Genomic DNA, 24159 nt, shown 5'->3' with positions numbered 1-24159 from the left:
TTTGTGAATAAACCCTTGCCGTTTTTTGTTTCGCTTGTCGCTCGCCGAAGAAGCAGAATGGGCACTAGAAATTGAAACGTTCGGCTTGGTTAAAGAAACGGCTTCCTCGCTCCCGACTGTGCGTGGAAGCAAGTGAGAGAAACACAAAAACTGAGTGAGTGTTTCCCATGCTTGCGTCACACTCTCACCGATGTCTATCGAGCACCTTTTTAACGGCCGATTCAAATATATATGCTATATATGGTAGGTGGCCAATCCACCACCCGCAGTGCTCGCATCCTTTTTGTTTGTGTTTAACGTTTACACACTACCGTCACCTGTTGGCCCAGCAGCCAAACACAGTGATTTTTGTTGGGCAGAGGTGGACACACCACAACGCAAAACAGGGTCACCGAAGCGGAACGCGGAACCAGGATTTCGGTAGGAAAGAAACAACTACAACTTGACTACTGTACGCAACGAGAAAGCTTTAATAAACACGTCTGAACGGATCGAACATCACATTACGGATGAATGCAATTCTTTCATTCTCCCTTTTCTCTCTGTTATTTGGCGCGCTCGCCGTCTGCTCTACCGGCGCATGCGTCATTCGCCACTCTACACATCAGTGTTGCCGCTTTGCTTACGAGGCACAACCATTGCATACTCCAACACTCCTCCTCAATGTTGTCCTCGTACTCGTCCGCATCCTGTCTGCCTTCCTTGCCGGGTTGATCTCCTCCTGCTTCAAACAACGTAATCAACCAAACAGCTAGGTCGTACTCCTCGGTTGCTCCTCCTGGATTGCCGAACTTCCCTCCAGTTATCAGCATCCGAATCTGATCCTCCACTTTGGGATTCCGCCACTTGCAACGGCTCCACTTCCTCGCTTGAAGTGTCCGCATCGAAGTATTCTTCTTCACGTTCATCGACAGTATTCGGCTTCACTTCCGAATATCTGCTCACTACATTGACTGGTGATCTTCTTCCGCTCGTCGTCTTCTTCTCGCCAATTATCGGCCGCTGGCCCTCCACTTTCTTCTTTAATATCGCCAACTTCAGCCGATACAACGACCCTGACTTTTCTCCTATAACCACTTTCTTACCGGATGCGTCACAAATATCGCAACCATCCTTCTTGAATTTCACCGAAAACTCTTTCGCCGTCAATTTGTCCACTGACACAAGTCCACTCTTTAACGACGGAACATACAAGACGTTGGTAAGCTTCACCTCAACTCTGTTTCCATTTCCGTCCAAACCGTACACAACACCTTCGCCACAACCAGCGGCGATAACCACTTTTCCGTTCGCTAACACTACACTCGGGCCATTCTCTTCTTTCAGCGACTTGAAAAAGTTCCTGTCGCCCGTCATGTGCCGACTCGCTCCACTGTCAATGTACCAGCACTTTCGCCGATCCAGTCCCGCCATGAAGCACACACTGGCACCCACAATTTCGTTCTTCACTTGTTTCGCATTTTCATTCACACGCACTCTGTCGTTCGGCGTCTTCTTCTCTTCGCACTCACTTTCTAGCTCCTGCTTCGCTAGCAAAAACGAACGACAGTTGCGACGCAAATGACCGGGTTTATCACAAAAGTAGCATTTCCTCACTGGCGCTCTATTGCCGAGTCCACCCACGCTTTGCACATCGTTTCGCACAACAACACTTTTCATCGCCTTCGTCTCACATTGCCTTTCACTCATTTCGCCGGAACGCTCTCTCCGACGCTCGAACTCATCGATCAGCTTCGACTTCACAAGCTGCATCGTGATGTCCGCATCGGCACGACTCTCTAGGGCCGTCACCAATGTTCCGTATGAGTCGGGCAAGCTGCGCAGGATCATCGCAATCCGCAGCGACTCTTCCAGCTGTTGGCCTGCATTCGTCAAACGATCGAACAAATCGTCAAGCACAACCAGATGATTCTCAAGATCACCTTCTTCTGCGAGATTCAACGAGCACAATCTCTTCAACAAAGACACACGCGACGTTACCGTGTTCTTCTCGTGATAAGCTTGCAATCCATCCCAGAAAGCTTTCGCACTGTTCGCATTTTTAACCAAACCGAACTGATTATCGTCAATGCACAATCCGATAGTGGCACGAGCTTTCCGGTCGTCCTTCGTCCACTGATCGGTCACTACAGCCGGCCTCGCATCACCGACCACATACCATAGCTCCTCCCTGGTCAGGAGCATCTCCATCCGGAACTTCCATATTTGCCAGTTCTGATTGTTCAGTCTAGCAAACGCAAACTTGTTCGCATCCGCCATTTTGTCCACGCAAAATCAACACCGCGGAGAAACAACTCACACACACTCACACACGGCGTGATCACTTTCGCTCTCACGGAACCTTTTTCCTATGCAATCCGGAACCTTCCCTTCGGCACTGCTGGGCCCATAACCTGTTGGGCAGAGGTGGACACACCACAACGCAAAACAGGGTCACCGAAGCGGAACGCGGAACCAGGATTTCGGTAGGAAAGAAACAACTACAACTTGACTACTGTACGCAACGAGAAAGCTTTAATAAACACGTCTGAACGGATCGAACATCACATTACGGATGAATGCAATTCTTTCATTCTCCCTTTTCTCTCTGTTATTTGGCGCGCTCGCCGTCTGCTCTACCGGCGCATGCGTCATTCGCCACTCTACACATCAGTGTTGCCGCTTTGCTTACGAGGCACAACCATTGCATACTCCAACAATTTTAGCATAGGCCTATTCACATGACGTCTCAAATCAGCTGATCGGAAAGCACTTTGACAGTTCTTCTATGAAAATGACAGGCCCGTGTTAGCACCGGTCCTCCACCGATGTAAACAAATGCATAGACGGATCTGTCACATGAAAAGGCCTATTGGACGTACTGCCGTTCTACGCCTACTTGTCCCATGTGGGATGGTACACAAATTATGTCACGGTAAATTCCAACTTTTTTGACCCTCTCCCCCCCCCTTTGTCACGTTTTTTGTATGAGTCCTCCGAAAATTTTGTAAGGCTTGTCACGCTTGGCTTGACCCCCTTCCCCCCTCTTGGAGCGTGACATAATTTGTGCATGACCCCTGTTCTATGTAAACCTCATGGACAGCGGGACAAATATGCGTAGAATGGCAGCATACATGTCTTCGTGACTATGATTTTGATCGTGATTTGTTCTAAGTGTTACGTCTGTGGAGTTATATTTATTGTCGCGCGCCCACCAAATCGGAACGCGCGTGTGGGACACGCGACGTGTGACTCGTTCCCGACATAACTGTCATAATGACATGTGTGGCGTTGCATTCTTACGATGTTTATGAACACAGTGCACCATTCAAATATTAGTCGCGACGCTTGGAGATTGAGAAAAAATATATTTTAAAAAATGTTTGTCCTTTATTCTGTCGGATCCATATTATTATTTTTTATATTTCCCTGTCAACCAGTCAGTGATTTTCGATAGCGATCGATATAGATTTGTTTTGAACCGTTAGCGATCGTCATCGTTGGTTAAAGATCTATATTATGTATCCGGTAGAAATCAAGACCAACATTTATTTATAATTATTGTTTTCTCGGGCCCCGTGCGTCGCAGCTAATATGTGAATAGTGCGCTGTGTTCATAAAAATCGTAAGAATGCAGCGCCACACTAAAAAACTGATTTCAAAATCGCGCGAGTTGAGGCGCGTCGCGAGTCTCACTGGCGCGATCCGGTTTGGTGGCGGTGCGACAATATAAAGAATTATGAAGACTGGTTGGTCGGCAATGAGAATATATACCGAGGTGAGGAAAAGACTATTAGTGTGCATGCCATCCGTGTACGGTGCAAAATGTTTCACCACTACAAGCGAGCGGGCTCCCATAAGAAGCCGTGTAAATTAGTGACGTAGTTATTTTTGTTTACGTTTTTTCTCTTTACTAATACACAGCCATTGCTTCTTCTTCCACACCTTAGTATATATTCTCATTGGTTGGTCGGGTTTAAATAAGAATTCAAGACCAACAATTGAAAAGGCCTCAAGTCCAAAATGTAAACAAATCGGGTTTCTGCTGATTTAAGTGTATGAGAGCCTATTCTTACTGTAACATACAATAGTCATGCAAAAATATGCATGAAAGTTGAAAAAATATCATTTTTCTAAAAGGCCCCATCTCATTTCCCGATAATTAGGATATTAATCGTAAATGCGGCCTTTTCCCAAAAAGGCCCCATTTCTATATTTACTTGAAACCGAGTTGAGGCCTATTAAACAAACATCAAAATTGCAACTAAAATTACGAAAAAATGTTTCAAATTTACTTAGCAGATACAAGTTATACTTCAGCCGCTCCGCTCCCTGTATTATTTTACACAGCGATAGTCTCAACGGCGAACATAATCAAATTTTCCGTCGGGTTCCTGTGAAGTGATGTATTTTGTATCATACTACCTAATAATACCTGTGTCAGCATGTCTGTACTTCACGACTTATTAATAACAACACGATTTCGTTACAATTGCATGAAACATAACGTTCAATTGAAATATTACTTCAATTGAACAAATATTTCCATATAATTGCTCGACGACACTCTCGCTTAGCACATCCATTATGTTTATCGATGACGATGATTGAATAAATCACATATTTAATCGACCGCACGAATCTCCTCTTGCTGCAGAGATCCCATGTACCTTGCTTTACCACGTAAACTCTTCTACACTTCAATTATCGTATTTTATCATCAATTTTGAATGATTTTCAAAAGGCCACATCTGAAGATGATGAAAAAACAAGCCACAACTAGAAGGCCTCAACACATTTTAGAGTAAACAAAGGCGTCAACTCACAGGCCTCATCAGCGTCGGCCGGCGTCTATGGGCACAAATGAAAAGGGCTGCACAGCTTTTGGTGAAATAAAAGCCTCATTTCCTTTGACTCGTTTTTTAGCAGGATTTTTTGTTAAAATGATAGTAATGAATATTCATAGCTATAAATCAGTTTATCCATCGACTTTCTGGACGATAAAATAACATAAAAAGCTTAAATTCATAATATAAATTTGATTTATTGTTTGACAAAACGAGATTGCATTTTTCTCATTGTTTACTTTTTGGAGATGAGGCCTTTTGAATTGTTAGTCTTGAATTTTGCGATTCCGTGCATTCTTTAGAAAGAGATGCGAACCGATTTTGAGCGGGGATACTTGGGATAATTATTACCAACTGAAAGAAAAATAATATTTTTGTTATTCTCTCATCTCTGTTTCTCTGCTGTTCTGGACTCTTTCTTGCACACGCAGCTCAAACGGTTTGGAAGTCCCATCGCGTTTGAAAAACGTGGTTCCAAGGTAAAGCAAAATCGTAAATAAATCACAAATACTGTTACGCGAGTCGTTATCCATACAGGAATAAGTTTTGTGTGTAGTTGTTGTGCACTCCAAATCCACAGCTCTGGTAACTTCAAAGTCGCCTCCTTCGCTGTACTCGTGTAGTGGCAAAGTTAGCGAGCAGTCTCCGTCTTTTCGCTCGATAAAAATGGCTGCTGCCAGTGAAACCATCCTGCAGGCGCTTGTTTTGGATTATCTTTCCCGGAAAGATAAAACCCTTGCGGAAGTGTACCAGAAGAAATTCAAATCGGTAAGTTGAGTGCTCCCCGGGGAATATGGATTGGTGCGGATCGGTGCCATAAAGTGGCCGTATTTTAAGGTTGAAAACTCCGGCCCTCCCCGGCTCCCAACACGTGTTTTTGTTGCGACGCATTTCCATTTCTGCTGTCGTTCACTTCAAGGTATTATTTATCGATTGCTAAAGTGTGTTCAATGTTTGGATGGTTTATTTCGTGATAAATTGGATGTAAATTCTAGTTTAAATAAATTAAAATAGAAATAATTTGCAAATGGCGACAATCGACCGCGTGTTATCTCTGTTGGGAGGCGTGCTGGGAGACCTTGAATTCTTGCTTCCAGCTTTATTCTGAGTCTGAAGGAAGCATTGCTCGGTTTTCAGTGCGTAATCTTCAAAAAATGTGGTGTTCGGGAAAACAGTTCTATGGAGATGTTCAGGAGTGTTTTGTAGAATTCCAATTTTCCTAGCACTTAGTAATTCTCCTAGATCAATATATTAAAGGAGATAATTGCTTACCCGATGTGGTCCTCAAATGGCCACGTTGGGGCACGATAATCTCAAACATAATATCTGGGAAAAGTTGGTGATACTTCCGTCAATTGCAGACCGTTAAGGCCGAGAATAATCCATCCTTTTGTTCGAGAAAACATCGACATCAGCGATGGAAATCCAGGATATAGAATTACAGTCGCACCACAGTTATGGATAACCCACATATATGGATCAGTGTTGGATTAAACTCAGAATTTCTCATCAAAAAGATTTGAAACTATACAAAAAACATTTTACCTGTGATTTGACGTGCAACGCTCCGTCATCGTCATCATCGAAACTGCAAAAGCAGTTTTTCTGTTCAAAACTAAGAAATATTCGATGGAAATGTGTTCACTGTATTTCGGTTGAAGAATAGAATACAGTGAACACATTTTCCTATAAAATTTCTTAATTTTTAACGAAAAAAAACTGCTTCTGAAAATTTTGAAATTAACGACGGATTCTGCCCCCTTAATAATATCAATAGCATCGCTGTCAATTACAGTCAAACCTTCATGAGGGGTTGGAGGGATCATTATCTCATAGAAATATCGAGCTAGTTATGGAACGAGAGGGGCTTTTAAAACGTGTTCCTAGACGGAAAATCATAGTACCGTAAAACGGGGTAACTTTGATAGTTTTTTCGAAGAAAACTTGAATATTTTTGTATGCTGTTTCAAAGATTTACAATTTATATTTTTAAAACAAGTACTGGCATCCTAGCTATCGATTACAGTCGATAAATTGGCAAAAGATTTATTTTGATTGGATATATATTTTTTCATATACAGGTCGGACTCGATTATCCGGAGTATCGATTTTTATTTCACTCCGGATAATCGAATCCTCCGGATAATCGAATCACTAAGAAAAAAATTGAAATCTTCGATAAAAGAACTAAAATATTATCATTTTTCGTTGTTTTATTTATATGATGCGGTGTCGTAGCCAGAAATTATTTCTAGGAACAGTAGGGGTCTTCACAAGAAAACAAAATTTTTTGATCAGCGTACATAAAAAAAACTTTTTCAAACCCAAATACGTTCAAAACTGCAAAACCATTCATATTGTATATTGCAATACCAAATTTTCTTAGATTTATGCATAAAAATTGAAAAACAAGAACATCAAAAACCAAATTCCGGATAATCGAGTCTAAAATTCCGGATAATCGAATCCCGGATAATCGAGTCACCGGATAATCGAGTCTCCGGATAATCGAGTCCGACCTGTAATCGAAAGTTGGTTTTCTGTTTTGGGGTAACTTTGATAATGGAGTATGATTCGAACAAAATTGAATGAATAGCGAACATTTGTAGGGCATTGCATACCTCTAGGCGTTTAACGTTATATGGAAATTTCTGACTTAGATTACAAAAATGGTCCCAGTTTGTGAAAATGCTTTTCGCTAAGAGATTTGAGATCGTATTCAAGTTCTCTGATAACTAGGCTATCAAAGATAAGTGGCCAACTATTCAAAACTACATCAAATAGTGATCGTAGAACAGATTGTTTGTAAGCGCTTCGAAAATGTTAAAATTGTGTAAATTTTTTGAATTCGTATAAAAAGCCTAAAATGTTCTTGATTCAAATGAAAACCGCTCTTACATGAAGTGTCATACTAATATTCTTTAGTTTTGCACTCGTTTTGCTTAACTGATTAACAGAAATTATAATATTTCGTTTAGTATGCGGTGGGTTACGCACTATCAAAGTTACCCGCATTATCAAAGTTACCCCGTTTTACGGTACCTAATCATGAGTTTTGGTTTTATTGCACTGAAATTCTTACCAAACTTTCATCAGCCCAACTTTTATTTATTGGAATCATACAAATTCATTATATTAGTAGTACCATAAATTGATCACCGTGTCATGCGATTTTATTTATTATCAACAGTGAACTAATATCATTGTTACTTGTAGTAAATTGTTTGTCTTAACTATTGTCAAATTGTTTGTTGTGAAGTTTTTTGTGTTAACACTTCAGTCGTCGCGCTGTTGTATTTTGTACAACAGTGGTGAAAAAACCTCGCTTATCGTACAAGACAAGGTGGTTCTGACGGTAGCAAACCGCGCGACGACTGAAGGATTAAAAATGTTAAATTCTATGAAAATAATGTAAAATACCAGACCCATGTTCGATGTGGTATTGACAAACGTCCATAAACTTTAAGTTTTAAATAAGAATTTGGACATGGTGTCAGTTATTATTATTATCTTTATTAACAAGATTTACAGCCCGAGGCTGCGTGGTGCATGGTGTCAGTCTGAAAATTTGTGAGGAAGCTTAAAATATATCCCAAGAAAGATGATACGAATTTCGACGTACCAATCTGCCCATTTTTCTGAAATAATTGAATTTCTGTTCGATGTTAGTAAATTTCTTTAAAATTGCCTACATGTAGTCGTTTTTTCGCGGTTTTCTGCAAAATTTAATTAAGCGATAATGATATGTAACCATGATTTTTCAGTGTGGTTCCATGAGTCGCATTCGAGTATTTCTAGAATTCTTGAAAACTTATTCATATAGACTCAGGTCAAAAAAAGTATACAAACTTACTTTATCGATCCTACGTGTTTCACAGACGAAATTCTACACGTTTCGCTCTGAACCAACTCGATTCACCTTTAGAACGTTTAATTTTCGGATTTACAAAACGACGAAAGTAACATTTTCAACTTTCGCAACCTAATCACTACTTTCGCCGCCCCGCTGTATGGAGAGACAAAGTGACTTAACCACGAAACAAAACAAAAACACTATTTGCACAGAACAGATGGGAAAGATGACAACAAAAACAGCTGCCAAAATCAACTCGAACACTAGCGCACCTGGTGGCGGCGGGCAAGCTTTTTACACTGTAAATTTTTCGAAAAATGTACAGAATTAGACAAGAAAACTCGTCCAATTTTTTTTTAGATTTCTACTCCAAGGTTGTTGCAAAAAAGGTAGTCTCCAGAAAGCGTGAAATATTTTCGTCGAATTTAAGGGTAACGAAAAATGGTTTTGCATTTTCTCCTTGTTTTAGTAATCAGATCTATTGTACGATCTGAAATTAAATGAATTTCAATATGAATGAGATAAATGTTTGTTGAATAGTCAAGTCTGGAGGTTAAAGTCTCGGCTTCTAGTGATCCAATGACCTTGAACATTACCAGACATAATTTTTATTTTACTTAGCTAAAAAATCACAGGTTTTACACATAATAGGGGTATTCACTTAAAGTAGCGTAAATTGAGATATTGGCGATGAAACGTTTCAAATGAAATCTCGAAAACTTATTCAAACAGACTCAAGTCAAAAAAGTATATAAACTTGCTTTATCGATTCTACGTGTTTCGCAGACGAAATTCTACACATTTTGCTCTAAACCAACTCGATTTTTCACTTTTAGAACGTTTACTTTCCGGATTTACAAAACGACGAAAGTAAGATTTTCAACTTTCGCTACCTAACCACTACTTTCGCCGCTCCGCTGTATGGAGAGACAAAGTGACTTAACCACGAATCGAAACAAAACACTACTTGAGTCGATTTTACACTGGTAGAAAAACGTCGAAAGTAACTGAATAAATCGGCTTATCATTTTGTAATAAAATTTTTGTGGGAAATAACAGGAACTCCCTAGTTTTTGAATGCGAGCTTATTGTATGCAAAATTTAAGCAATGTACACGGCGAAAAAATGTCAAATAGGTGATTCATTTTAAAACAGTTTTAGAAGACAGGTTGTGATTCTTCTGAATTAATTTTCTCAAAACCGTATGGAAGTTACTTACGTCGATTTGAAAAAGTAATCGAGAAATATTCCTGTTCTGGCTCCAGGCGATAAAAACAAAAAATCTATAATCTAGTTACCCAACAAAACTATCAAGCTTGTCAACAGTTTGTTTATATAAATTACGAACTTTTATTCGAATCGTTTCAGCTAAGGTTCACCTTAGTTGACGATCCTTCGACTGTATTATTCACAGCACCAGTTCGTCAACAAAAACCAACCTTTGTACTGTTGCTACAAGAACATTTTATTCAACTTGTCAAAATTGTTACCACCGCTTTTAATAGTTTCTCAATATCATTCAAGTGATCCCAAGGGAAATTTTGCTTATGATTCATAAACGGAAAACAACGCAGCCTTTATACCTACTCAAATATCCAATTGCAGAACACCTCTTTTGACTAGAACCCATGACGACCATCATGATTGAGCCATTTGTCTTATTTATCTTTATAATTGAAAACTTAGAAGTTTGCAAACAACCAGAAATAGCATAAGACTTTCTGTAAACAATCGTCCCTGATTGACTTAAACTGTGACCGATAACCAGGATAATATGTCATTGGGGATTTTAATCTTTAATGGAAGAAACTTTTAAATTGCTAAATGCTAAAAAAATGTCAGTGTCACACAAAACATTTTTGTAAGAAAAACACATCGTCATAAACATTAATATTTTTTAACTCCTAAGCATATTTTTCAACAAAGTTTTTAATTCATTAAATATTGTGACTTATTAAATGTTGTTGGAAATGAATGTTATGAAGTCAAACATTTTGTAAATATATTAACTCTAGGAGCATTTGATTATGTCGGATCAGTTGGGTATCTTCACCTCGTTTATTCGTCATCTCACGCTCAACATGTGCATTTAAGACACCTAATCGATTCGACATAAATCGATCCTTAAGATTAATCCTTAAGTTAAGATCCTAATCAATCGATACATAAATGGCCAAAGATTAGAATTAATTCCATCTAACAAAGAAACAACAACTAAAAAAATTACTTAGTATTTTTTTTCTGAGTTTATAGAACGCGACTCTGGTTGAACACCGGAATTCGGTAATCGTTTCTCCTCCTCAAACGTCTGCCATTGTATTCTTGCTGGACAGCGGATCTGATGCTATGTCGGGCGCTACGTCTGAGAAATCGGAGACAAATGTTTTGTATGCATTCCAAACTGTGGTGCCAAAGCAGAGTAGATTTGAATTAATTTAATTCAAGGAAACTAAACAACATAACACCGCGATAAATTAATCAACCTTGCACTCGTCTAAAAATGTACACGTCAGACGGAGGTTTCTGCTTCATTTAAATCATAGCAATCCTGTGGTAATAAACAAAACTAGATTCGTGATCAAACGTCAACATCCCATCGCAAAATCGCTAGTGTTTGGAGGTGAAGTTTTCTTAAAAAATGCGGAATTATCACCTTCAACTTAGTTCTAATACACATACACATCTAATTCACAGTCAATACATTGGAATTGAACTTGATATGATACATAGCCACGTGTGTTGTAAAGTTTCCTGAAACGCGCATTCGCCCGAAATTCCACGTGGCGAATGTGGCGAATGGTTCAGAAAAGGAACAACCGCATTCGATGAAACACTGCAATGTTATCTCCCAGAAGAATGAAGTAAAATGGGAGCTAAACCGCGGTTGTTCGTTTCCTCTGGGGCACGCCGCGTGTCCTTTTGAGCAAATGCGCCAATAGAAAAACGTTATGTTTGACATCTATTTATTGCTTTAAACGTTGGACGAGAAAGGTGCACACGATTGAAATTTGCGTTATTTTTTTCGATATAAATTTGATAACAAATTCATTCACATTGCACCAAGGGGCGGGGGAGGTTAGTAGTTGTTGTTTGAAGTCGGAAAACTACAGTCGCACATAAAGAATATTACAAGTTACCACACCATTTTGCTCACACATTCCCAAAGAAAGCCAAAATAACATCAAAAGCCAATAACTAGCGGAAAATGTTCATGTTTACAATTTAAAGCATATCGGGCTTTTGTTGCCAAATGTTTTGATTCAGATGCACTGCAAGGCTTCAAGGCTTACTATGCTGGCGAATCAACGGTGTTGACATAACGTCAAACAAATTATACGAGCGAGGCAGATCATTTTAGACGAAATTAACGTCAATATCCTGCACTGTAAATTCCAGTGAGGATTTTACACTGGTAGAAAAACGTCGCAAGTAACTGAATAAATCGGCTTATCATTTTGTCATAAAATTCTTGTGTGAAATAATAGGAACTCCATAGTTTTTTAACGCGAGCTCATTGTATGCAAAATTTAAGCAATGTACACATCGAAAAAATGTTAAAAAAGTTATTCATTTTAAAACAGTTTTAGAAGACAGGTTGTGATTCTTCTACCAGTGTTCAGTTTACCAGTGCCCTATTGGGAGTAAACCAACCGCCGCTTACTATCCAAGGAATCAGACAATTAGCTGAAGATGTTAAGAAGTCACACCTACAATTATCAGAAGCTTGATTCTAGAAAATTAATCAGTCGCTCAAGCTGAAAACTTGGTCATCGGTCATTCGCTGGTGGTGACCAATCGATCAAATTTTCAGAGTGAACGGCTGCCTGGTTATCTAGATTTGTACTAAATCCAATAAGAATCTTGACAGGAATCTTAAAATTTAACAAAGTATCAGGTAGTTGATGAGCTCCCAACAGAAACTCACGCTAGATATTCTCGGGAGTAAGATGAAGAATTTTTCGAGTACCATCCTGAAAGATTTTCATAAGATTCAAAAGGTTTCTTCGGATGTTCCTAAGTTTTCCACTAGAATCCGCGAAGTTCTCGCCAAGAAATTTCTCAAGGAAGGTTGGGCATTCATCAAGCTGTTTTGAATATTTTAAGAAACATGCTAATGGATTTCTTATGAGCCAACATACGTCTGTTGAAAAAAAATCTTGAATAATTTCAACAAGAACTCTTCTTTTTTCACCAGAATCTGTGAAGTTCTCGCCAAGAAATATCTCAAGGATAGGTTGAGCAGTTTGTTTTTTTAATATTTTAAGAAACATGCTCATGTATTTCTTATGAGCCATCGTACGTCTTATGAAAAAAATCGGGATAATTTCTACAGGAACTCTTCAAAAATCTTGTTAGAGATCCGTCCAGAAGTTTTGCGGAAAACTTTTACTGATATCAGTAGAAAATTCCATCTAAAATCCTGAAAGCTACTCAAAGATAAAAATAATACCTCGCATATAAATTGCTGTTGTTCTGATCCCATATATAGGCCGTTTGATTCATAACAGGAATCGACTTTCAGTGATCCACATTTTTGGGATGGACATCTCTGATGAACACTCTCAATCTCAAAAACGTAATTTTCTCGAAAATAACCGTTGAATTCGAGGTATACCTATTTATGAGAAAAAAAAAATTATGTTCTGCAATATAAGGGTAACAATTCTTTTTTGAACATCATAACAATAATTTTTAATCATAACAATAATTTTTAATCATGTTTCTTTTCTATAAAGTGATCTTTAGTTGATTCATAACTGTGGGGTGACTGTACTTCTAAAATATGTGAGAGAAACTAATATGCCTTTTCTCTTCTACAGCCCGTCATCGGTAAAGGATCTCCACGTTTAGAAGATGTTATCAAGCAGTATCAGACAACTGGTACCAAGAAAGTGTCGGTAACTAAGCCAACGGCAGAATCCAGCTCTGAAGATTCCTCAGATGAAGAGGAAGAACAGGCACCGAAGAAGACGGTTGCTAACGGCAAACCAGCGGCAAATGGCAAAGCAGCAGTCAACGGCAATGGTGTCAAGAAGGATTCTTCCAGCTCCGAAGACAGTTCCGAAGAAGAAGCCGCCCCGAAGAAAGCCCCTGTGAAAGCCACACCGGCCAAAACACCCGCCAAGGCTCCGGTCAAGGCTCAAAAGAAAGAATCCAGCAGTGATGATTCTTCCTCAGAAGAAGAGGAACAGAAACCGGCGGCCAAAACTCCGGTAAAGCCTCAAGCTAAGACGCCAGCGAAGGCAACACCGGTTGCTAAGAAAGCCCAAGAATCCAGTAGTGATGATTCATCTTCTGAAGAAGAAACGCCCGCTCCTGCAAAAACCCCAGTAAAAGTTCCCTCAGCAAAGGCAGCTCCTGTTAAGGCGACACCAGTAGCCAAGAAACAGGAGTCTTCCAGTGAAGACAGTTCTTCCGAAGAAGAGGAACAAGCTGCAAAGACACCAGCAAAGCCTACCCCAGCCAAGGTCCCAGCTAAGGCAACACCGGCACCGGCCAAGAAGAAGGCCGAAACCAGTGACAGCGAATCAGACTCAGATGACTCCGAAGCGGCGAGTACCCCGGCCAAGACACCAGCAAAGGCGTTACCGGCCAAGGCTACCCCTGCTGCCAAGAAGGTTCCAGTCAAGAAGGAAGAATCGTCTGACAGCAGCTCCGACGACGATGAAGAAGATTCCAAACCAGCAGTTGTCAAGAAACCAGCACCAGCTAAAGCTGTAGTGGCGAAGGAAGAATCCTCCGACGATTCAAGCTCCGAGGAAGAAACTCCAGCAGTGAAGCCCCTAGTAAAAAAACCTGCTGCAGCCCAGGCGAAAAAGCAAGAATCTAGTGATGATTCTTCATCGGAAGAAGAAGAAGCACCACCAAAGAAAGCTGCTGTAACCCCAGCTGCCAAGCGACCAGCCCCGGCTAAAAAACAAGAATCATCGAGCGAAGATTCCAGCGAGGAGGAGGAGGAACAACCACCAGCGAAAAAGCCGGCTGCTGTAACTCCCGCCAAGAAAAAGCAGGAATCATCGAGTGAAGATTCGTCGGACGAGGAACCGGAAGAGAAACCTGCCGTAGCAACGCCGGCCAAGGGCAAGGCAACCCAGAAGAGAAAGGCGGATGAAGAGGAAGACGAGGAGGATGAAGATGCTGAAGAGGAAGAGGAATCCCAGCAACCACCGGCCAAGAAAGCCAACTACAGCAACTTCGTCAAAGCCGGAGAAGGAAATAAGAATAAGGTAAGTGCTGTAATAAATCCTTTTATTAAAAGCATGGAAAAAATAATGGTAATAAGTTAAAAAATAGCAGATATGTTATTGTGGTTCAATCAGAGAACACTTGTAGCGTGTGCTTGAATGAGAACCCAAGTTTTAATGATCACTTTACCTTCATCTATCCTTCATACCCTAGAACTTTCTGAAAAACCATAGGGGAAGTGGTGGTAAAATGAACAGGGGTGGTAAAATGAACACCGTGCCTTAGGTGCAAGTAAAAATAAATCAAATGTCAAAAATGAAAAAGCAGTTTTCGCCCTTGAAATCAACAAATCTGAAAAAATAAAAACACACAGCCTTTTTATTTTGGAAATAAAACAGCTGTGTGTTTTTATTTTTTTCGATTTGTCGATTTTAACGGCGAAACTGTTTTTTCACTTTTTACATTTGTTCCATTTTTGCTTGGGCCTTAATTTGCCGATTTATTTAATTTGAAATCATTTCGTTAATTATTTACAAATTTCACGTGACGTACTCGATGGATGTTCCCTCAACTGAAAATATGTATGTTCTATATAAGTAAATGTTTTGCACTACACAGAAGTGCACGATTGGTAGCTGTTATTTTTTTTTAGAAACTTGGGTTCTACTTCATTGCATATTCCAATGGAATCTCTTCTTAAAGCAAAATGGTATCTGAAGTTGTTTTTCTCTTTTCCTCCTGGAAGTGCATCTTGTACAGAGCACATAAAATATTTCAAAAATTCCTACGAGACTTTTTTCTAGTTTCTTTAGGCATCTCTTCACGGATTTCTCGAGAAAAAGCTTCAGGGATTGTACACATATTTGCTCAGGAATAGCTTCAGAGACTCCTCTAAGGATCCTTCCAGAAATCTCTTAAACATTTCCTTCAGAAACTCGTCCAGCAAATATTTCCAGTTATTTTGAAGAAGTGATTGGAAGTAATCCGCCAGAATTTGCGCTCCATGACAGCCGTTCTAGTCACTAAAACAATATTCATTTCGGGAGATGTTCAGGAGTGCTCTGTGGACAATCAATTCTCTTAGCACTTAATAACTCTCCCAAAGCAAACACAAGAAGCAGATGTTGTTTCGATGTAATCTATAGATGATTATGTTGAGTACATAGGCTTCGTACAATTTAACAACTGTCGCTTTCTAAGAATAATGAGAAATTGCAAATCATAAAATTATTTGTGCTGAATAGGAAGGAAAGAAATAGAGAAAAATCAAGCACTTGAAACAAAATTTATCAGATCGTTTACCTTCAAATTCTGACAGTCTGTAATACTCTCATTATTCTTATGATTGCCTCACGCGGTGTTATCGTGTAATCATGTGCTAATTTTCTCCGTTTCTTTCCTTTCTTTTCATGTGGCCGTAATTGGATTCGGAACCTTCTGAAGGGTGCTCAAAATGAGAGAGGAGGTGAGCGTAAATCGTTTGGTGGATTCAACAACAGGGACAAAGGGGCTGCCTGGGAATGTGACAAGTGTCAGTTCTACAATGACTCTGGAGTAAGAACGTGCGGCCAGTGCAAATCCTTCAATAAGAACGCTGACGATTCTAACGATTGGGAATGCACGTGCGGTTTCAAGAACTTTGCCAATCGCCATATGTGCTTCAAGTGCAAAACGCCCAATCCAAATGGAAAACCGTTCTCAGGTGGCCGTAAAAGCTTTGGAGGCGGTGGTGACGCTGGAGGAAAGCAATTCCCAGCGGATTGGGATTGTCCTAGCTGCGGAGTGAGCAATTTTGCCAAACGTGGCAGTTGTTTCAAGTGCTCCACGGCAAACCCCAACGGATCATTCGGAGATAATTGGGAGTGCAGTAAATGCAGCTTTTCCAACTTCCCCAGCAGATATTCCTGCTTCAAGTGCCAGGAACCGAATCCTAATGGAGGCGACAGCGGTCGCAAGAGCTTTGGTGGAGGTGGTGGCGGAAGAGGTGGACGTGGAGGCCGAGGTGGTGGCGGTCGAGGAGGCGGCGGTTTCCGAGGAGGTCGCGGAGGCGGTGGAAACAGGAGTTTTTCAGGAGGAGATGATACACCGAAAAGTAATAAGAAAATCACTTTTGACGAGTAGGGCTTTGTGAATGCAATCTAAAGTTGTTCAAACATAGGGTTATTTTATTTCTGTTTTTCTCCCAAGATGATATATGTTAAATGAGGAAAGCATTTCTAATTCAAACTCGCGTCGTGTTATTAAATACTGCTAATGTAGTGTACGTTCTCTCCAGAAGAGAATGCTTCTTGATCCCATGAGTCGTGAATTTTAATCATTAATTCACCGTGTACAACATATACTAAGTATAAGAATAACAATATACAACATACAACAAACTAAATTGTGTTTCACTTCTTCCAGAACAATTTTTTATTAGAACATATAAGGGGTGGGTATGAAGGTAATATACGGTATGCAACTTGATTTTTAATCGACGGATAGGAAGGGGCCTTCCTTAGCCGAGTGGTTAGAGTCCGCGGCCACAAAGCAAAGTCATGCTGAAGGTGTCTGGGTTCGATTCGTGGTCGGTCCAGGATCTTATCGTAATGGAAATTTCCTTGACTTCCCTGGGCATATAGTATCATCGTACCTGCCACACGATATACGAATGCGAAAATCGCAACTTTGGCATAGAAAGCTCTTTGTTGATAACTGTGGAAGTGTGCATAAGAACACTAAGCAGAGAAACAGGCTCTGTCCCAGTGAGAACGTTAATGCCAAGAAGAAGAAGGAAAGGCCGATGGCCGAAATATTTTAGTGCGATGAAGGATCATCAAATCTGGCTTCATATGCAAGAAACGGTTTACGACTAATAGATTTCGCCGCCTGCAAGATTATAGTCATTCGAAGCACCTATTTCCTGCACAGCCACCCGTATCGGTACACCTGTAGATCACTTCAACGGACAGAATTGAAAATCAACCACGTTCTGATCGATGGACGGCGCTTCTCCGACATAATCGACATGAGAACCTATCATGACGCTAACATTGACTCCGACCACTACCTGGTGATGGTGAAACTGCGCCCAAAACTATCCGTTATCAACGGTGTACGGTACCAACGCCCTCCTCGGTCAATCTAGCGCCAGATGTCGCCAATGCGTACGCGCAGCATCTTGAGGCAGCGTGGCTAGATGAGCGAGAGCTTGATGGCTCCTTTTAAGGACTGCTAGAGAACAGTCAAAACAGCCATGAACGACGCTGTCGAAAACATTGTCGGATACGTGGAAAGAAGTTTAGGAAACGATTGGTTCCACGTGGAGTGCTTCGAGGCTTTAGAGGAGAAGTATACAACGCGGGTTGCATTGCTGCAGCATGGTACGCGGCAAAACATGGAACGATACAAACTGAAGCGGAAACAGCAAACCCGCCTACTTCCGGACAAAGAGTGCCGCCTGGAAAAGGTCAAGAGATGGAGTTGCTGCACCGTTCACGCGGTAGATCTATCAGGAACTCAACGCATACCGCAATGGCTTCATGCCGTGAGCAGACATGTGCCGGGATAATAACAGTCCAAATGTCCAAAGAGCAGCTTAAAACACGACTAAAAAACAATAGAAGTAATCCATAGCATGTAAGAAAGTATTGTAATGTATGTAGTATAGGTAGACGAAATAAATAAATAAATAATGGGACCATCTTGACGGACTGACGGTGATCGAAAGGTGGAAGCAGCACTACGATGATCACCTGAATGGCTCAGAGCGTCAGGACAGCGAAGGTAATGGCGATGTCAGCACAGCGGACAGTGGAAACCAACCAGCTCCCACGATGGGGGAAGTTAAAGATGCCATTCAACAGCTCAAGAACAACAAAGTCGTTGGCAAGGATCATCAAGATGGACCCGGAGAGGTTGGTCGCTTGTCTGCATCGGCTGAACAGCTGTCGGAGGGAAACAAGGCGTCATATGTCCAAACTGGAGTGTAAAAATGATCGTACAATCACAATCCTTAACGCCGCTCACAAAGTGCTATCCCAGATTATCTTCCGTCGTCTACCAACTATAGCAAACAAGTTCGTGAGAAATTATGAAGCAGATTTCATCAACGCCCGCTCGACAACGGACCAGATCTTTTCCGTGCGAAAAATTTTCCAGAAATGTCGTGAGTATCAGGTCCTTACGCACCACCTGTTCATCGATTTCAAGGCGTTGGTTGTGCAGAACTATGGAAGATCATGGACGAGAACAGCTTTTTCTGGATGACATGGATATTATTGGGAATTAATTTGAAACGGTGCCAGATTTGTTTACCCACCTGAAACGCGAAGCAACAAGAGCCGGATTGGAGGTGAATGGATCAGAAACAAAGTACATGCTGGTAGGCGGAACTGATCGTGACAAAGCCCGCCTAGGAAGCAATGACGCGATAAACGGGGTGGTAGATGAGTTCGTCTACTTCGGATCTTTGCTGACGACGTTAGGCGGAAAATACGAAGACGCAACATATATGAAAGTCGTTCCTATGGACTCCAAAAGAAACTGTGGTCGAGAAAAGTTCACTCACGTACAAAATGCACGATGTACAAAACGCTTATAAGATCGGTAGTCCTATACGGGCATGAGACGTGGACTATGTTCAAGGAGGACTTGCAAGCTCTTAAGGTGCGTGCAGTAAAATGGTGTGTGTCAGCGAAGAATGAATCGCGAGCTCGTCCAACTATTCGGAGAACCTAGTATCCTGAAGGTGGTCAAAGCTGAAAGGATATACTGGACAGGGCATTATTCAAGAAAACACGGCAATAGTCCTGTAAAGATGATGTTCGTTTCAATTCCAGTCGGAAAAGAAATCGATGAAGACAAATCTACCTTTATGAAGGAATAATGTCAAATTTTGATGAATTTACAAAACTCAACGGCATTAATAATGCTCGCGATTATATTTTTATATTTGTTGTACTATTTATTTCCTTTTTTTTTTTGTTTTGCTAGTGTATTTTTGTTCGTAGACACCAATGGGGCTACAGGATGTTATAAAGATTTTTGAGAGTTGGACAGACAGTGCGCCCAATCGAATTTGGTCTGTCACCAACTATACCAAAGCATTCGCTGCCGTACATTCCATTATAAAAGCAAAAGTAAATTTCGTCTAATCAACATATTGGCCTTTCCAGTTCTCGACACCAACCAATAAAAATAATCAGTCATTCCAAAGCAATGGAAATGGCAGCAGTAACAAAAAGTTTACAAACAGTGACGAAAAGCGTGGAGTGGATCGGTTCCGTCGAATCAAGGAAGAACACATTTCTATCGATGACCGACTGCGGGATAATTCATTTGATGCCAAGGTAAGTGTGCTAACTCTTGACCATTTGCAAGGAATGCTATCATTATGCGATCTCCTATCATGCTGAGTCTTACAAGGTGTTTAGAAATTGCTAGTGAATACAAACATTGATTTGCGGTTTTCTACCAAAAGAACAATTGAAAATTTAAAGAAATAATATCTAACGTATTAGCATCCATGGCCAAGATTTAGGACGCTTGCACTTGTTAATACTTTTAGACGTTTCTTTTGGTATAAAACTGTTTCGATTAAATGTTTTATTTCGCTTTCGCAATTTTTTCAGCAACAATTCATCAGTTTTGCGAAGGATGCAGATTACAATGAAGAAAAGCTTTGCGCGGATGGAAAGCATTGGAAATGTCTAATCTGTCAAAAGAGTACATCAAACGATCAAAAGAGATGTGCCCATTGCAAAACCTTGAAGGCGTTAGCTGCATCGAAAAAATCCTTGAATGAAAGCTGGGCGTGCTTGACATGTTCAAGCTTGAACTTTTACAGTAATAAGAAATGTGTCATATGTCAAGAAGATAATCCCAATTACTCGGGAATTCGCCTTAAGGGAGACTGGGATTGTCACATTTGCGACACCCTTAATTACTCCAAACGAAAAGAATGTTTAAAGTGTGGTAAAGAGAAGCCGAAACACCTCACCTGGCATTGTGACGATTGCAAAATTGATAATTTCAATCATCGGTTTCGTTGCATGAAGTGCAAAAAACCTAGAAAAGTTTGGATATGTGTCTCGTGTAATGCAAATAATGACGCTAAGAATTCGAAATGTTCAAATTGTCAAAAAGAAGCAAATTTCTCTGATCCAACGCGAAAAACACATAGAGAAAAAGTACCACGAAAATCAGTGAAACCCAAGCCGGGTGATTGGAAGTGCAAAAAATGCAATAAAAACTATTTTGCAAGAAATTTAAAATGTACCATTTGCCTCGAATTAAAGCCCATTTAAAAAGACAACGATTCAACATGATAGCGGATCGAGGATGACACGTTCTTGACATTGTAAACAGCGTTTAATATATTGAGTTTTATGTTTTTTTTTTTGTTTTCGATATGTGCAGAAAAACGCACGTGGGTCATTTGGCGAACGTGCTAATGAGATTTTGAAGCACACACGTGGCAAATCATTCCGTCACGAGAAGACGAAGAAAAAGCGCAGTGGATATCGCGGAGGATTCATCGATATGGGGGTTAATTCCATTAAATTCGACGAATGAAATGTAAATGTACAACCTCTTTTGGCTTTATAAGGTGATTATTTTATCGTATTGTGCAAATTATTCATGAGCCATCACTTCATGTGTAATATGTTAATTTTATACATTCTTCTGCGAAGCATAAAAAAATAATAAAATAATAAATGATCATGTGTATCACCCATTCGATTGATATGAGTGTAAAGTTAAATGTCCGTTTCGTATTTTTTATATATCACAGTCCTTTAGACGGAGATTTGTATTATTGTAGGTATAGGAACATAAGAATTTTGTTCGTCAGGCGACCCTTTCCGTAAACCACGGTTCATCGATTTTAGTTATTTTAAGTAACTGTACGAAAGCCCCTCTCGTAGATTTAATGAATGGTCATACATGAAGCGAAAAATCCACCCATGACCATCCCCTTATGTAGCGAACGTGTTGCCGACTATGTCACGTTGACCCCTCATTTCGTTATATTTGAAGCAATTACATGAAACATTGCTATTCTGAGATTTATTGCCTCCAATAATGCGGTAAATAAAACAAGTGTATCTACATTTTCAAATCGATCAGATAAGGTACCGTGGGGCAAGTGGGTAATGGATTGCATAGTTGAGATTCTTCCAATTCTAGAGACTTTAAATTGAAACAAATGAGGTTGTGTATATTTTTTAGCTTGACTCCCACCATATATAAGCAGCATGCTGAAATTGATTTTTATGAAAAATTGAAGAAAAAAATCAGAAAAAGTTTTTGAAAAATGTCTTCTTACTTTTCACTTGCCTCAAAATAATTAACCTGAAGTGTACGATTTGACAGATAACTTTGAATTATTCTAACAATGTATGTTGGAAAATTAAAGTTTTTTAATTTTACGATCACACCTTCATGCCAAATACTGTCGAATGCTTTTTCTATGTCTAGAAGAGCAAGACCAGTAGAATAGCCTTCAGATTTGTTGGAACGGATCAAATTTGTTACACGTAAAAGTTGATGAGTGGTCGAATGTCCATGGCGGAATCCGAACTGTTCATTGGCAAAAATTGAATTTTCGTTGATGTGGGCCATCATTCTGTTCGAAATAACCTTTTCAAAAAGTTTACTGATGGAGGAAAGCAAACTGATTGGATGATAGCTAGAAGCTTCTGCAGGATTTTTGTCTGGTTTTAGGATTGGAACAACCTTAGCATTTTTCCATTTGTCAGGAAAATATGCTAATTGAAAACATTTGTTAAATATATCAACTAAAAATCATAAGCTACTTTCTGGAAGCATTTTCGCAATTAGTTAGTAAGGTACCGTGGGGCAAGTGGGTAATGGATTTCGCATAGGTTGGATTCTTCAAATTCTAGAGACTTTAAATTAAAACAAATGAGGTCATGTATATTTTTTAGCTTGACTTCCACCAAATATAAGCAGTATGCTGAAATTGATTCTTATGTAAACTTAAAGAAAAAAGTACAGAAAAAGTTTTTGAAAAACGTCTCTTTACTTTTCACTTGCCTCACAAGTGGGGCAAGTGAAAAGTTTATCGTTTTGAGCAATAATTTCAAAAACTAACATTTATATTCACGATTCCTATTACCTATAACATTTATTAAGGCGTCCCAATGAACAATAACATAAATAACATGTAAACAAAGAACATTTTATTCTTGTTACTTGAAGTTTCTTCTGTTCAGTTATGTTAGGTGAAATGATTCGACAACATTATAACTGCAACATTTCCAATGGTAGTTCTTACATCATGGGACAGCAATTGCTTTTCTGCTCTGTAGAATTTTCCCGCTCGTTATTTGTTTTTATGAAAATCGGATTTGACGTCGGATAACTCTTCGTAAGAAATCAAACGGAATCCTCCAATAAAGTATTTCGAAACTTTCTTATGTGGGTAGACCAATACCCAATTTTTTATGTTTTGAACTAGCTTTACATAGACATTCCACGAGATTTCCGTGCGTTCTCTTACATTGGAACTTTTCAATCAACGTCTTACTTTTAATCGGCTGTCCGAAGTACACATATTAATATTATAATATTTGGCAACCTTTATTTAGAGAAATGCCATGATAATAGCTTTTAACGCTTTGAGTATAGTGTTTCGGCACGTTCAGCTATTCTATGATAATTGCGCACCTTATATACTTATAGCTACCTAAACAGAAAACACAAATTTAATCTCTAATGAGAAACTTTTCACTTGCCCCACGTGATTGGAAAATTGACGGTGTTTTAATTTAGTTATTTTTAGTTCTACGTCGAATTAATTCTAAAACTTTTTTCATTGCAGTTTAAAACTGTCAGAGGGGACAACTTAAAAGTGGTACAGAAAAATATTTTCCGCAGCTTTTTACCGCTTGAAATATTAAAATAAGATTGCACGCCGCCAACTTGTTACGGAGTTATATTTAACAGGTTAACAATCTTTTGCTGTATTATGCAATAATGGTTGAAAAATCTCAGGAATCTATTACCTATCGTAATGTTCTGAATGGTTTCGAAGGTTTATGCATGAGTTTAAAACGTTAATTCACATATTCAGTAAAATATACCAATTATTTTCACTTACCCCATTTACCCACTTGCCCCGCGGTACCTTAATAATTTGTTTTCCTCTTTCAATGCCGGTATTGGATTGTTCTTGAGTTGGTGAATAATATTCGTCAAAACGCTCCCATCCTTATCCCTGCACATCTCGACTCGCGGCACGAAGCCGTTGCGGGATGCGTTGAGCTTCTGATAGAACTTAGGTGTTTC

The 24159-nt window shown here is 39.7% G+C and overlaps 1 protein-coding gene across 4 annotated transcripts; it reads left to right on the top strand.

The window, feature by feature from the left end:
- The first annotated feature begins 5407 nt into the window (after positions 1-5407).
- Positions 5408-21604, top strand: LOC23687495 (nucleolar and coiled-body phosphoprotein 1). 4 transcript variants are annotated; one of them, XM_021843282.1, is made up of 4 exons: positions 5408-5594; positions 13500-14906; positions 20022-20195; positions 20478-21242. In XM_021843282.1, exons 1-4 carry the CDS (start codon positions 5493-5495, stop codon positions 21150-21152), a joined length of 2358 nt encoding a protein of 785 aa, XP_021698974.1. In that variant the 5' UTR covers positions 5408-5492; the 3' UTR covers positions 21153-21242. The 4 variants fall into 4 exon arrangements, with proteins under 4 accessions (XP_021698974.1, XP_021698975.1, XP_011493704.2 ...); XM_011495402.2 differs by lacking the exon at positions 20478-21242 and adding an exon at positions 21265-21604 and having other exon boundaries at positions 5418-5594; XM_021843283.1 differs by lacking the exon at positions 20022-20195 and having other exon boundaries at positions 5409-5594; positions 20478-21241.
- The last annotated feature ends 2555 nt before the right edge of the window (positions 21605-24159 follow it).

Source organism: Aedes aegypti, chromosome 2, assembly GCF_002204515.2.
Source record: "Aedes aegypti strain LVP_AGWG chromosome 2, AaegL5.0 Primary Assembly, whole genome shotgun sequence".
NCBI classification, from domain to species: domain Eukaryota; kingdom Metazoa; phylum Arthropoda; class Insecta; order Diptera; family Culicidae; genus Aedes; species Aedes aegypti.
Note: the sequence above shows the minus strand (reverse complement) of the source record. Positions and strands in the feature narration are given on the sequence as shown.

Bases quoted from the DNA above. Each gene is read 5' to 3' on its own strand.
- LOC23687495 (XM_021843282.1), top strand. From the start codon at position 5,493: ATGGCTGCTGCCAGTGAAACCATCCTGCAGGCGCTTGTTTTGGATTAT. The intron at 14,907-20,021 runs GTAAGTGCTGTA...TGGCCTTTCCAG, and splicing joins GAGAAGGAAATAAGAATAAG to TTCTCGACACCAACCAATAA. The intron at 20,196-20,477 runs GTAAGTGTGCTA...CAATTTTTTCAG, and splicing joins ATAATTCATTTGATGCCAAG to CAACAATTCATCAGTTTTGC.